Raw genomic sequence first — 15,485 nt, 5'->3', positions numbered from 1 at the left:
GGTTTTGATGCAGCCAGCCCAGAAGAGCATGAATTGGAGTGTGGTTGAATGGCTGGAGGGGAAGCCACAGGCTTCTTCTCCTCTCCATGCCTGCCTTGCTGTTTCCCCACGAGCTAGCCTTTTCTGGGTTCCTACAACACTGGTATAAGCCACTGGGTCAGTGCTACATGTGCGCCCTCTAGTGGATATTCTGCAAAGGGTAAGAGCCTACTACTATACCTAGCTAGGGGAGTTACCCCTTTAGCTCAAGTGGTAGAGGACTGTGCTTTAGAAACAAAGGTTAAACCTCGGCAGCGACCTGTGAAGAGGTTATTACCCGGACTCATCTGGGTCCCCATATCAACATGGTGCAACACTAACAGGATTGCTGCCACTGCATTCATGTCCATCTCCTACCTGGGGGATCTGTGAACATGGGCAGGGTTGGTTCATGTGGTATGGTCTTATTTCTCTAACAATTCCCCCAGCCTTGCTCCTCTGAGTGACATTGAAACCCTGGTACTTGCTTCTTGCAAGTTCCAGGTGGAGCTCCCGTTGCATCTTGTCCCGTATGGTCTTGATATAATTGCAGCAGTCGAGGAAGGTCTTCTTGCATTCATCCGTATCCAGGATGTACCCAGCCCGCTTCTCGCAGCTGTGCCCCATGGGGTTCTCATACATCCCATCTTCACAGCATTTCTTCACTTTCCGGTCCTGGTAATCTGATGCTGAAATGTACAAGCCAGAAGGTCTCTCCTATCAAGCTTCTTCTAGTCCTCACTCTCTCTCTCATTAATTTACTACTAGACATGGCCAAAGAAGGAACATAGGAACTAGCACTCTGCTCTGTCTAATCAAGTATCTTGTCTCTAACAGTCACTAGCACCAGCAGTTTCAAAGAAAGGTGCAAGAACCCCATAGTGGAATAATCTGCCCACAGAGAAGTTTCTTCCTGACCCCAGTTAGAGGTTGGCTCATGCCCATGAGGATGTATAACTCTTCTTTAAAAATCCTATCCTATGGAATGGTGAACATCTTCCTTTTCCATGTAAATGGCTCATCCTTTTTTGAATCCTGCTAGGCTCTTGGCCTCAATACAATCCTGTGATGGTGAGTACTATGGGTTAATTATTCATTTTGTATGAAAATAGTTCCTTTTATAAATTCTTAATTAGAAACCATTCAGTTGGGTTGAGTGTCTCCTTGTGCTTAAATGGGAAATTTAACAATGTACCTGTTGTTGTTATTTGAACTGCAGTAGCACTTTGGATCCACAGTCTTGGCCCAGAACTCCACTGTGTTGGGTGCTATACCAACACAGAACAGAGGGACGGTCTGTGCCCCAAAGAGCAATTTACTATTCATTATATTCTGTACCTCTATCACATCCCCTCTATAAATTTATCGGTTCCAATCTCTCCTCATATGGAAGTCTATCCAGACTCCAGCCCCGTCTCCTGTTACAGGAAATGCAGCTGGCAGGAGGCTGTAGCAGGGTGAAACTGGTCATGTAAGGGAATCACATTCCTGATTTGCATGCTTGCTTTGACCAAGGATAGCAAACCCCCTGATTAGTACCTACATTTGATTGCCTTATGCTCAATGAGCTGAATGGAGCGACGCCGGCGTTTTGCTAGCTGGGGACACTCTGGATCTGCAGAAGGAAGTGAGAAACACAAAATAAAAACCCACCCACCAAGTGAAGCCCTGCACTCAACTTGATGCCATTTCTCTGTCTGGATATAATAGGGTAATTTTTGAACACCACATCCGGTCAGTTCCCAAATTTCTGAGAATGGTCTAGGCCTCAGTGAGCGGAACCCCATTGATTTAGGGGGAAATCAGAAGACCAGAAAAGCTGGTAGACAGATAAGAGCTGTTGGGCAGATGCTCAGCCAGCCAGGGCAACCAGAAGGAGAGGAGAGTGAAGGAGCCTTCATTCCTTCCTCCTTACTTATGCGCTGCCCCCCAAAGCTTGCAGCCTGGGGCAGAGAGAGTCAGAGAGAAGCACCAGCCATCTGCCCGTCCCTTTATCACCAGGGGGAAGAAAGATACTTTGGAATTGGGAGAAATCCAGTGAGCTAGAAGAGACTCTTTCCTCCCTTCCTCCATCGCTCATGGCGACTGTTCATCTCTACAGAGAGATACCTGTTCTCCGGGCTGTGGAAATCCTATTGCTTGTCTCCAGGGTCAGTCCAGCATCCGCAAATACCCCCAGATTGTTCTTTCCACTGCCAGCTGTACAGCCAATGTCACTCTTCTCCACGGAGTCCCAGATCTGTGGGGCACAAACACACTGGTTGAGAGATTATTGTTAACAATGACACTTCCCATTTATATGGTGCCATTCAACATGATCCCAAAGCATTATACAGGCTGTGAGCTAGATTCTGGTCTCAGGTACAATCGCACAATCTGCAGTAACTCCACTGACTTCCTTTGATTTGCTCTGTGTTAGCAGCAGTGTAAATGAAAGCAAAATCTGAGACGTAAGTAAAGGATTTATTGCAACTCACTCCCCGCTGAAATGTGTCCACCTCTGGGATGGAGCACAACAGCCATTCTGCCCCAGCAACATAACCAATTTTAGGAGGAGAAGGAAAGAATTATGCAGCCAGTTGAACCCAGACAGAGGAGGATGTTAGGCAGAGAGAAATTAAATACCCAAGTTAGAATTCAGCCAGAGCACCCAGGCCCTAACCCTTGTGGAAAGAGCCACAGGACATTTAATGACCAGAACCTCTGTTTGATATGTCAGCTGCGAAATGGCATTTTCAGTACCATTGCGTCCCCTAAAACCTTGATAGGGCCCGGGGATCGGTGCTGACTCAGAAGAAAGCCTCCTTCTGTTGGGTCACTAACACTTTTTTTTCCCTGCAGCACAACAACCACGAATGTTGCACTGGGACATTGGGTTCAGCACTGACTGGGAGGGGACAGCGCCCCCTGCTGAGCCCCCACTCCACTCAATGCAGCACAGCGCCCCCTAGCGCCGCATTGGGGCATTGGGTTCAGCTCTGACTGGGGGGGAGAGAGCGCCCCCTACTGAGCACACCGCCACTCCCTGATGTACAGTACCACCATGAGCACTGGGGTGAGAACTACCTCTGAAGAGAGAGCGCCCCCTACTGCATCACCCACACAGTTCCCTACAGCCCAGCACCATCTGGGTCAACACTGTCCAAAGGGAGGGTGTCCTTTAGTGTGTCCAGAACAGCACTCCCTGCAGTACCCTGGGTTTCACTGCGTGTTCTCCCATCCAAGTACTGACCTGGCCCGGCCCAGCTCAGTTAAAGTACAGTGGAGCTCACACCCCAAGCAGCAGGTCTGCAAACAAAAGGCTCACTTCGCTTTTTGCCATCCTGGAGCATCAAGCAAGGATAATTTCCTGCTATAAAACATCACAAGTTACAACCAACATCTTTCATGCCCCACCTTAGATTGTGTAATTTTGTGTTTTTTGTTCAGAACGTAGACTCCTTTGTCCACGGCCACCAGGCCGACATAAGCTCTGTAGTCTCCTTCCAGCTTGAGTTTCATTGGAGTTCCCGGCTCATGGATTCTCCTGTCTTCGTTGGTGGCTCCTTTCACCACAAGCTGTATGAAAAACAGTGAAGGGAGAGGTTTTGATTTAAAGCAGAGAGAGCAGCTAAGAACCTGTCCTTTGCGAAACATAGGAGAAAAGGAGGTAAGACTTCATGTTCTTTGAGCATCCCAAAGCCAGGTTCTGATCTCAGGGACAGCTGGTGTAAATCTGGAGTAGCTCCACTGGTTTCAGTGCTGTTACTCCATATTCATGATGGTGTAAACTGAGAGCAGAATTGGACCCAATGTCCATGAAGTCCCTTTGTTCCATCCATGATGGAAAGGTGACTTTGTCCCTCAGACACCCCTGGGAAATCTACAAAGAAGTTTGAACTGTAATGGATCTGCTCCGTGGGCCCAATTCTAATCTCAAATTGGTGTAAATCAGGAGCAATGAACTGGAGTTACAGCAGTGTAGCATTGTAGTTACATCAGTCAGGTCCCCTATAGACATCTGGAGTCACACCTGCTGAATTCATGGGCCAAAAAAAAGCATCTTACTCCTATTAACCACAAAGAACCAGCCCAGCCCTGGGAGAGGGAGCTGGAATCAATTCTGACTGCCACATCATCAGCAAAATGGCTAATTATGGTGCAGATACAAAGCCTGGCACAAGTCAGTACAGCTCCATCCACTTCAATACACGGAGTCTTTATTGCTGAGCTAGAAGGAACCATAACTTGACTCCCAGATCCTAGAGTGAGTTAACAGCATTGGCTTGTGGGGGCTGGGGAACTTCTTTGTACATGTAAACTGGTCAAATCTGGTCTAGAATTTGCTCGGAAACAATCAGTGAGAAGCCCCATTGTGCCATTTTTAGAGTCCCTTTTGAGAGTCAGTCAGCACTTTCAGGCTAGGAAAACTTCCCTCGTAATGACACCTTCATAGGAATTAACATGTAGAAGGTCAACTTGAATATCAACCTACCGTTCCCATGCAGGTGTCCTTGATGTCCAGCCAGACTGAGTCTGCTACAATCTCTGAATTTCCTACTTGGTAGTAAGCCACGATGCGGAATGAAGGGATGAGGTCTGGAGTGATGGGCAGGGACATGGTCACCAGATTTTGTCCCGCCTGCCTGGCCTGTCTCCCTACATGAATGATCTTCCCTTTATTCAGGATCTAACAGGGAAACATGAGACATGGATTGTTAAAGGACACAAGGGTTAACACAATGGGTGATTCAGATTCCATGAATCTTCCCATCCACCTGTTTTCTACTACTAAGAGATGGTCACTTGCAACTTTTCAGATGGGCATTTACATCTGAGCGGAGAGAGGAAAATAAGCTAAAATCCATGTGTTGCAGGAATAGGCTCTAGATGTGGTGGTGCTAATATTCACCAAATCTGATTCCGAAATCTGAGTATTGTTAATGTTTCACCAACAGAGACCACCCCTCCTTTCCCCCATCCTGCTCACCAAATACACTTCATATCCATGCTATATGGCAACTTTATGATTTGATTTGTCCAGCTCTAACAGTAACAGAGTTGACCTACTACTCTGTGTTGAAAAAGTAGCTGTGAAATCTAGCGTTTAGAGCAGGAAACTGAGACCTGGGACTCCTGGATTCCATCCCCAGCTCGCAGAGGAAATACGCTCTAGTGAGTGCATGGGGAGGAGTCGGGACTCCTGGGTCCATCTGCAGGTTGAAGAGGAAGTACGGTTTAGTAGCGAGTGCAGAGGGGTGGTGGTTAGGACTCCTGGGTTCTCTCTCCAGCTCCTGGAGGAAGTGGGCTCTATTGATTATCACAGGGCCCGGAGTCAGTAATCAGAAGTGGATAAGGGGTTGTCCCCATGACTGGCTTTATTTCATTCACACTGCGACCGGGTGCTGGGCAAAGGCTTGCAGCTTCAGCCCTCTGTCACGCCCGCTTCTCGTTAGGGAAACAATTTAGAGCGGGCTGGAGGTAACCTGGCCCTAATTGGAGAGGCGGAGACAGCTGCTACCTAATTAGCCTGTGGCTGCATAAAAGCCTCAGGGGAAGGAAGCTTGGGGAGAGCAGGAGAAAAGGAAAAAGGCAGGGAATGAAAGCAGGGAAGTAGCTTCCCCTCCCTCCCTCCCTCCCGCCTGCCTGCAGATGGTTAAGGGTTACTTGTACGTGGTGAAACGGTGGTGGGAACAAGCCTGAGAATAAAGTGCACCAGTGGTTACTAAACCCAGGGTCTCAGAGTGACTTTGTGAATCTAGCAGAGGCAGAAGCCAAGGGGGCCCTGCCACACTCTGCTACACACACAATCAATATACTGCCTGATTGGGAAGAATTCTCTGCAACAGGTTCTCCTTACATGCAGTGGGAATACTAAAGGATAGGTGGAAACTCGGATGCAGGAGACCCCCGTACCCAGAGACGCAGCACTTACTATGTAGGTGAAATAGTGGATCTGGTTCAGAACAGCTGGATTGTTGCTCTTCAGGTGGAAATTCACAGGTAAGTTGTCTCCAGGTTTGAGCTCAGAAGCTGTCACCGCCAGATGGAGATAGTTTTGAGACCCTCCTTGGGACTGATAGGCTTCAGCCACCATGGACTTAGAGGCCTGGTGGTTTGCTGGGAGGTTGGGATGGGCAGTTTTTACCTGCAGAGGAGGTGGAGATAAAACCTTAGTTGAATCTGGGAGTGAGCTTAGGGTCTATAGCCCCTCACGCTGGGTCACACTACGAGCAATAGCAAAGGAAGCTCCCCTGAGACGCCATCGTTGGTGGATTCTGCTGTTAACAGCCATTCTAGGCATGACACCTCAGAGAAATGCCAAATGCCACTTTTAATTGGCCCGTCGCTTCAGCACAGTCCTGCTAGGACTCCAGATTTCTGGTCCGTCAGAGAACATGTCCTTGAACAGAGGAGACTGTCTTGCCCCTTGCAGGAAGGGTGAGATGAATATAAAGAGGGACGCTCTCCTGAAGTGGCTGGACACAGATAGATCCAGTGTTCTCTTGGGCTTTGTAGCTTGAGCCTGGTGTCATTTCACAGAGTTTTCACACTAAGCAGCCATGTGCTGTCTACAGGCCCCCTTTGCTGGATGGTTGATACTTTCATTGTGGCAAGGGGACTAATCGGGACCTCTTTATGCCCATGTCAATGTTTTCTGGGATCTCTTCAGGCCCCATGATAGAGTATTGGTTACATGGTGATCGGAGCATCTCCAAAACCCAATGGCATACAGGAAACTGACCCCAGGCGCAGATGGAATGCAGAGAGTTCAGTTATTCTCCTGCTCAGTGTATGAGAGGGGAGTGAATGCCACCAACAGGGCATTTCCCTCTGGGTGCATATAGTACTTAGCCCAGCCTCAGTGTTAGAAGGTTACTCACCGTGATGGGAACCTGCTGCTTATTCCCAGGCATGTTTATAATCAGCTTGGCAGTTCCATCTCTCTGGGTCAACCCAGCCGACTGGAATCCTTCAGCCTGTACTTGGACACGAGGGGCTGGGGAGCCGTCGGGGTTTGTGACGTAGACCTGAGAGGCATAATCAAAAGGGAATGCATCAAATAAGGGCTGCAGCGCTCCCTGCATCCTAACTTCAAATCAAATCACATGTAAGCATCTCAGGTCCATAGCCTCAAAGGTATTTAGATGCCTAACTTCCGTGGAATTCATTGGGAATTAGGCATCTAAATAACTTTGAGGTTACAAATATCTTCAACTCTGAGGTTAATTAAAGGTTTCACACTCTGACTTAGGGTATGTCTAGGCTGCAGTTGTATTCACGCCATGCCTGCAGGCGGTAGCGCTCTGTCCCCCTCTAGTGGCACCTAGATCACTTAGAGATTAATGAGTCTGCTACAACCTGAACTAAGGGCCATGTGGCTTTTAGCTCATGCAGTAGTGGCTCATGCATTTAGCTCCAGAGATCCCAGGTTCGATCCCAGCTGCCGACAGATCCTGGTCATCAGTGTTACACAGTCACAGGGTATGAATGCAGCTCGAGGTGATGTACCCACACTAGCTTTAATCTCACTAGCTTGGGTCCTGGAACGGTGAAGCCAAGGCAGCGTGAGCGTCAGCATGGGCTAGCCCTGTGAGTAATTATCCAAGGTCCAGGGTGGGCTTGTATAGCTAGCGCTGCCGCCGTTTCACTGTTCCTGGACCCAAGCTAGGTGATGGAAGCTAGTTCAGCAATGTCAGCTAGAGCTCCAGTCGCACCCCGTGACTGCAATCTAGACATACCCTTTGAGTGTTGACTGGAACTGGTTCTGAAAACCCTCAAGACTGCGGAGATCAATGGCCTTGCAAAAGCCAAGGACATTTTAAAGTTATAAACCTATTATGCTGTTGCTCCAAACAGAACCTTGGTAGCCGATGTAAATTCATTCCTACTTTGAAACTAACACTTACATATTGGGCTTTGGCTGAAATAGAACATTCACCCACCTCTGTCTTACGTAAATCAGCTGGGGTTTAGTTGAGAAGATCAAGCATTCTCCTCAAGAATGTATTTTGTGCTACCTCTAATGACCTAAGCATTGGTGCAGACTCTGTGGGTGCTCTGGGGCTGGAGCCCCCACGGGGGGAAAAATAGTGGGTGCTCAGCACCCACCAGCAGGCCCCACTGATCAGCGCCTCCCCCTCCCTCCCAGCGCCTCCTGCCTGCCGAGGATCAGTTCAGCAGTGGGCAGGAGATGCTGGGGGGCAGGGGGAGGAGAAGGCAGGGCAGAGTGGGGGCGGGAAGATGAGGGGTGGGTCTTGGAGGACACAGTGGAGTGGGGCCTGGAATGGAGCAGGGGTCGAGCACCCCCCTGGGAAATCAGAAAGTCAACACCTCTAACCTAAGATCTTTCCAGCCCCAAATTTCTGCACTGTATAAAATTTGAGCACCCACATTAGCCCTAAGCATTCAGAGAGCCGGTGCAATTAAATTACCCCCATGCGCACAAGAAAAACAGACAGCTACTTGCATGGATCTTATGGTTCAGCCCTTTGACTCTTTTTTATGTTTATCCCATTCACCACTGTATGTAAAGCAAATATCCAGATTAGAAATGGACTTAACCTGCTCATTACTGTGGTCATCAATTACTCATTTGTGCACCTTTGGTCTGCAGCCAAAGATAATTGCTTCAGTTCTCTGCTAATTTATAGTTTTACGCACCTGCTGACAGAAAAATACTAAATTCCCTTCACAAACTCTTTAGCCTCAAAGGAGTATGGGACATATTCTCTATGAACAAGAGGACTGATGCTGAATAGTTCAGAATTTTAGGAGCATAATATTTCTCCTCCTGTAATGCAGCCTAACTCGCTGGGAGAAGAATCACTCTGTCAGTGCCAATTTTGAAATTCCCCCACATCCTCTTCTCCACAATGGTCACTCTGCCCCCTATTTCTGCAAATGCCCCCCCTTTGGAACGCCTCACCTGTGCCCAATTCTCCTCTATCGTCAGAAAACCCTGAAGTGCCAGCAACTAATACACAGTCCAGGGAATAGTATCCCACAGTACATGAGTGACCCCAGGGCACATTTTGGGCCAAACCTGTAGCTAGGTACCATTTCATACCTTGTATTTGCTGTCAGCTTTTGGGCCAGACTCTGCTCTTGTTAGGCCAGTGTAAATCTAGAGTGATTCCATTGCATTTAGTGGAGTCACATTGGAATTAGGTTGGTGTAACTGAGATTGGAATGTGGCCCTTTGTTTCTGTTCTATTCTAAGTTCTTATACCACCCTCATCACCCTAGTACCCATAGTTCTCTCCTCTTTATACACCTCAGGCAACAGTGGGCATGATCTAGAAGAAGAGATATTACCATGAGTTCAAAGGGCATCCCCGGCTTGAAGTACTTGGGTGTTTTTGTGAAGTGGATCTGATAGGGAGATGTCACAATGTTAATTCCCGTCCTCTCCGCTTCCACCATGTCGCTGCCTGCAGAGAGAAGCCATGGGTCAATTAAAACTGAGCTAGGGAATACAAATTTTGTCCTTAAGGTCCAGGGTAAAACACAAGGCCATGGTCAGATGTTGATTCAGTGCCGATGATTCTTGTGATTTTATCATGAGTCTCCTGTTTTAATTCCTTGTCTTCAAGCCCCAGCTGCTAGAATCACCATATGGCATGAGCATCTCAGCTGTCATTTAAAAGAAGAAATACGTTTCTAACCCTCCTGGTTGCAGAGAAAAGCTTGAAAGCATGTCCCAAGTGCGATCTAATGCCTCAAAAGCCAAGAGGGAAAGAAAAAGCAACCAAAGTTTACTATTAAAAAAAACTCATGATTTTTAATATGATCTCATGATTTTGGGAGCAGGGGGACTGACTTGTGATTTTTGCATGTTTGGGGTTGGCATTACTGCAGGCTGTTGAGTCTGATTCTGTTCTCACGCCAGTATAAATCAGGAATAAGTACCCTATAGTCAGTGGCACTGTAGCAGTGAAAACAGAATCAGTCCCTTTCATGCTAAAATGACTTATTTTAACTTTTCAAGCAACAAGAAAGAACAAAAACAAAGTCTCTAGGAGAGAGAGAGTACAGTGTATGTGTATCTATATAATAAGATTCCAGGACTGTCACTTTGTCCATGTACCACTCTGAAGCCTAGAACATCTGTTGAGACTGTGTTTAGTGATGGAAGCAGCTATATAAGGAAGCAAGCAAGAGAAGCTCTTTTTAGTTACAGTATAACCAGGTTCAATTATCACTGGGATCTGCAGTCTGTTACCAGCCAATTTTTAAGTCCCCAGCCAGCCTGACTTTACCAGCCTGGTGTATAACTCCAGTAAGGCATGTGTCATGCCAAGAGTCCTAGACCATTGTGATATCAGACACAACTCAACCAACCAATCACCATCGAGGGGAGCTGGAGGTGATCACGTTGGCAGTCCAGGGACCGTTGAGGGTTTGGACTCAACTGAACCACAGACGGGGCAGGAGTCAACGAGTCCTTGGAAGGCTGGAGAGATGAGGCAGTCTGGCTCAAGATGTGCTTCGATGCCACAGGTCCCTTGGTCTTTAAAAGGGGAGAATGACCCCGATCTGGCCTTTTCTTCTTTTGTGGCACCAGGGATTGAGAACAGTGAAGAGGTTTTCTTATGTGCGGAGCTCTGGGAGTGCTGGGAGTCCTTAGAGTCCTTGGTTGGCGCCAGAGCACTGTGGACTGACGCGGAAGTGCTCGGCGTGAGTTCTGCAGACTCCAGGTCAGAATGTGGTCAAAGTGCTGCTTTCATTAGGAGGATCTTGAATCTTTGATCACTGTCTTTAAGGGTCCTAGGGCAAAAACCCTTGCAGATCCTGCACTTGACCTTTTGGTGGATCTCCCCGAGGCACTGTAGACAAGAAGAGTGTGGGTCACTCTTTGGCATAAACTTGTCACAGTCCTCACAGAGTTTGAAACCTGGGGACCAGGGCATACCCCAGAATTGGGGAAAACATTTTTGGGGGGAATCCCCCAAAACTTACAACAACTAGAACAATTAACTATGACTCATAACTGACGATTGCAACTATTCAAAATGAAGACTGAAGAGGACACTGCCAAAAGCGACGGTAAGAAAGAACTGAGGGGGTGGAAGGTGGGGGTCAGAAGGGTCCTATATTGGGTGCCATGAAGGCATTACTCCAGGGGGTGCCCAGGCCGACCCTACGGATTCTGCTAAAGGAAGAATCTTCTGGCTGGCATACACGTGGCATGCACACACCCAATTGGAATGGACATAACCAGCACTCAAAGAAGAATGGAAAGTTGCAATGCACAGAAAACAAAGGTGCAACAGTTTCAAGCTACTTTCACTGGTGTAAATCTGGAGTTATTCCAGGTGTTACACTACACCCCATATTCTTCACAGAAATATTGTTATAATATGATTATAGCATAACTAAGGTATGTTTTATGCAAGATGGGTCTTGTGAGACATCATTAGAAAGGTTATGATTTGCTGAATATGATTATCCCATTTGTATGCATGTATCATTCTTGTATCTTAAGTTAGGAATATTGACTCTACATCTGTACTACTGGAGAATGCCCACCAGACAAAATGCAATCGGTCTGGATGGCTAGCTGGATACAAGTCAAGAAACTATTAGGGAGAACAATAGGTCTTTGAAGAGGCTAGTCTCCCACCTTCCTGGGACATTGCAAATGGACTTTGAATTATGGCTGCAGGGTCATATGATTAAGTCACCTGATACTAGACTCCATAATAAAATTTGCACTTTTCCACTGTCCGGGGGTGGGAATCACAATGGAAAACAAAGGATTCCCACCATATGTACAACCTATTTAAGGCAGGGAAGTGAGCTAATCAGGGTCAGGTCTTCACTGATTCTTCACCAAGATGACTGCTGTAAACATCTAAGACTGATCTGGGAAGAAAGGACTGACCAGGCTAGACTGAGGGTGTCTAGCCTGTGAAAGAAATACCTGAAGTTTTAAGCTGCAAGAAAGAGCAGCTTGCCTTCAAGAAACTCTTCAATCTACCTAAAACAACATTTAGGGTGAGAAATTACTACTTGTAACCAGTGTCTTTAGCATCTAAGCTTATGTTGCGTTTTTATTTTGTTTGCTGGGTAATCTGCTTTGATCTGTTTGCTATGCCTTATAATCACTTAAAATCTATCTTTTGTAGTTAATAAACTTGTTTTTGTTTTCTCTAAAACCAGTTTGTGGAATTCATAACTGGGGGCCAAAAAGCTGTGCATATTATCCTCCACATTGAGGGAAGGGGTGAATTTCATGAGCTTACGCTGTATAGTTGTCTGTGCAGTGCAAGACAGTACAATTTTGGGTTTACAGTCCAGAGGGAGTGTGCACTTGAGTGCTGGGAAATTCCTTAGCTGAAGCCTTCCCATGCAATGCTGATTCAATCACCCTGACATCTGCTGGGAGAGCAATACAGCAATGCACAGACAACTCAGGGAGTTTTTGGACAGTGTTGGGGACAACTTCCTGGTACAAGTGCGTTAGCAACAGACTAGGGGCTGTGCTCCTCTTTACCTGCTGCTTACAAACAGGGAAGAATTGGTAGGGAAGTAGAAGTGGGTGGAAACCTAGGCAGCAGTGACCATGAGATGGTTGAGTTTAGGATACTCACAAAAGGAAGAAAGGAGAGTAGCAAACTATGGACCCTGGACTTCAGAAAAGCAGACTTAAACTCCCTTAGGGAACTGATGGGCAGGATCCCCTGAGTAGCTAATATGAGGGGGCAAGGAGTCCAGGAGAGCTGGCTGTATTTTAAAGAAGCCTTATTGAGGGCACAGGAACAAACCATCCTGATGTGTAGAAAGAATAGCAAATATGGCAGGCAACCAACTTGGTTTAACAGTGAAATCTACGGTGAGCTTAAACTCAAAAAGGAAGCATACAAGAAGTGGAAATTTTGGACAGTTGACTACGGAGGCGTATACAAATACTGCTAGGGTGTATTCAGGAAGGCCAAGGCACAATTGGAGTTGCAACTAGCAAGGGATGTGAAGGGTAGTAAAAGGGTTTCTACAGGTATGTTAGCAACAAGAAGAAGGTCAGGGAAACTGTAGGACCCTTACTAAATGGGGGAGGTTTCAGAGTAGCAGCCGTGTTAGTCTGTATTCGCAAAAAGAAAAGGAGTACTTGTGGCACCTTAGAGACTAACAAATTTATTTGAGCATAAGCTTTCGTGAGCTACAGCTCACTTCATCGGATGCGTTTGGTGGAAAATACAGAGGGGAGATTTATATACACACACAGAGAACATGAAACAATGGGTTTTATCATACACACTGAAAGGAGAGTGATCACTTAAGATGAGCCATCACCAGCAGCAGGGGGGGGAGGAGGAAAAACTTTCATGGTGACAAGCAAGGTAGGCTATTTCCAGCAGTTAACAAGAACATCTCAGGAACAGTGGGGGGTGGGGTGGGGGGGAGAAATAACATGGGGAAATAGTTTTACTTTGTGTAATGACTCATCCATTTCCAGTCTCTATTCAAGCCTAAATTAATTGTATCCAGTTTGCAAATTAATTCCAATTCAGCAGTCTCTCCTTGGAGTCTTTGTGGCACCTTAGAGACTAACAAATTTATTAGAGCATAAGCTTTCGTGAGCTACAGCTCACTTCATCGGATGCATTTACATCCGATGAAGTGAGCTGTAGCTCACGAAAGCTTATGCTCTAATAAATTTGTTAGTCTCTAAGGTGCCACAAGTACTCCTTTTCTTTTTGCGAATACAGACTAACACGGCTGCTACTCTGAATCCTTGGAGTCTGTTTTTGAAGTTTTTTGTTGAAGGATAGCCACCCTCAGGTCTGTAATCAAGTGACGAGAGAGATTGAAGTGTTCTCCAGCTGGTTTTTGAATGTTATAATTCTTGACGTCTGAATTGTGTTCATTTATTCTTTTACGTAGAAACTGTCCAGTTTGGCCAATGTACATGGCAGAGGGACATTGCTGGCACATGATGGCATCTATCACATTGGTAGATGCGCAGGTGAACGAGCCTCTGATAGTGTGGCTGATGTGATTAGGTCCTATGATGGTGTCCCCTGAATAGATATGTGGACAGAGTTGGCAACGGGTTTTGTTGCAAGGATAGGTTCCTGGGTTAGTGGTTCTGTTGTGTGGTGTGTGGTTGCTGGTGAGTATTTACTTCAGGTTGGGGGGCTGTCTGTAAGCAAGGACTGGCCTGTCTCCCAAGATCTGTGAGAGTGATGTGTCATCCTTCAGGATAGGTTGTAGATCCTTGATGATGCGTTGGAGAGGTTTTTATTGGGGGCTGAAGGTGATGGCTAGTGGCGTTCTGTTATTTTCTTTGTTGGGCCTGTCCTGTAGTAGGTGACTTCTGGGTACTCTTCTGGCTCTGTCAATCTGTTTCTTCACTTCAGCAGGTGGGTATTGTAGTTGTAGGAATGCATGATAGAGATCTTGTAGGTGTTTGTCTGTGTCTGAGGGGTTGGAGCAAATGCGGTTATATCGTAGAGCTTGGCTGTAGACATTGGATCGTGTGGTATGATCTGGATGAAAGCTAGAGGCATGTAGGTAGGAATAGCGGTCAGTAGGTTGCCGATATAGGGTGGTGTTTATGTGACCATCGCGTATTAGCACCGTAGTGTCCAGGAAGTGGATCTCTTGTGTGGACTGGTCCAGGCTGAGGTTGATGGTGGGATGGTAATTGTTGAAATCATGGTGGAATTCCTCAAGGGCTTCTTTTCCATGGGTCCAGATGATGAAGATGTCATCAATGTAGCGCAAGTAGAGTAGGGGCATTAGGAGACGAGAGCTGAGGAAGCGTTGTTCTAAGTCAGCCATAAAAATGTTGGCATACTGTGGGGCCATGTGGGTACCCATCACAGTGCCACTGATTTGAAGGTATACATTGTCCCCAAATGTGAAATAGTTATGGGTGAGGCATCATCAAGGATCTACAACCTATCCTGAAGGATGACCCATCACTCTCACAGATCTTGGTGCTGTGGAGAGTCCGAATTGGAGTTTTGAAATACCACTGTATTGAAAATGGTCATGTCCGAGGTGTGAATCACAGGAAGTGTCTGTGTGCTGGATGAATGGATATGTGAAAATAGGCATCTTGTAGGTTGAGGGCCGTGAACCAGTCCCCTTGTTCCAGCACGGGTATTATTGTGCCCAGTGTGACCAATCTTGAATTATACATGTACAAATTTGTTCAGTTGACGTAGGTCTAGTATAGGTCTCCATCCCCCACCTTTCTTTTGGATCAGAAAGTAGTGGGAGTAGAACCCTTTTCCCCGATGTTGCGTTGGTACAGGTTCCACTGTACCTAGCTGTAGAAGATGAGCCACTTCTACGTGAAGTACGGCAAATAGGCGGCGGAGTCAAGAGATGGTCGCACAGACCCCCGACCTGCGCTTCAAAATTGCTGTTTGTTTCCTGATGGGTGAGAGGTGGCTGGTTGCACATGGTTTTGTCTGCACCTAGAATATCTGTTGCTGTTCCTCCCAATATCATACGGGTTGGACTGGGGCTGGTGA

The 15,485-nt window shown here is 46.8% G+C and overlaps 1 protein-coding gene across 1 annotated transcript in view; it reads right to left on the bottom strand.

Moving 5' to 3' along the window:
* Positions 1 to 15,485, bottom strand: part of LOC119845819 (complement C3-like) — a 90,693-nt gene that overhangs the window by 54,141 nt on the left and 21,067 nt on the right. The window contains 8 exon segments of the mRNA XM_038378647.2: positions 507 to 707; positions 1,562 to 1,633; positions 2,128 to 2,257; positions 3,415 to 3,576; positions 4,493 to 4,687; positions 5,933 to 6,145; positions 6,882 to 7,028; positions 9,316 to 9,431. Coding sequence (XP_038234575.2) covers positions 507 to 707; positions 1,562 to 1,633; positions 2,128 to 2,257; positions 3,415 to 3,576; positions 4,493 to 4,687; positions 5,933 to 6,145; positions 6,882 to 7,028; positions 9,316 to 9,431 — 1,236 coding nt within the window.

This window comes from Dermochelys coriacea, chromosome 20, assembly GCF_009764565.3.
Source record: "Dermochelys coriacea isolate rDerCor1 chromosome 20, rDerCor1.pri.v4, whole genome shotgun sequence".
Classification (NCBI taxonomy): Eukaryota; Metazoa; Chordata; order Testudines; family Dermochelyidae; genus Dermochelys; species Dermochelys coriacea.
Note: the sequence above shows the minus strand (reverse complement) of the source record. Positions and strands in the feature narration are given on the sequence as shown.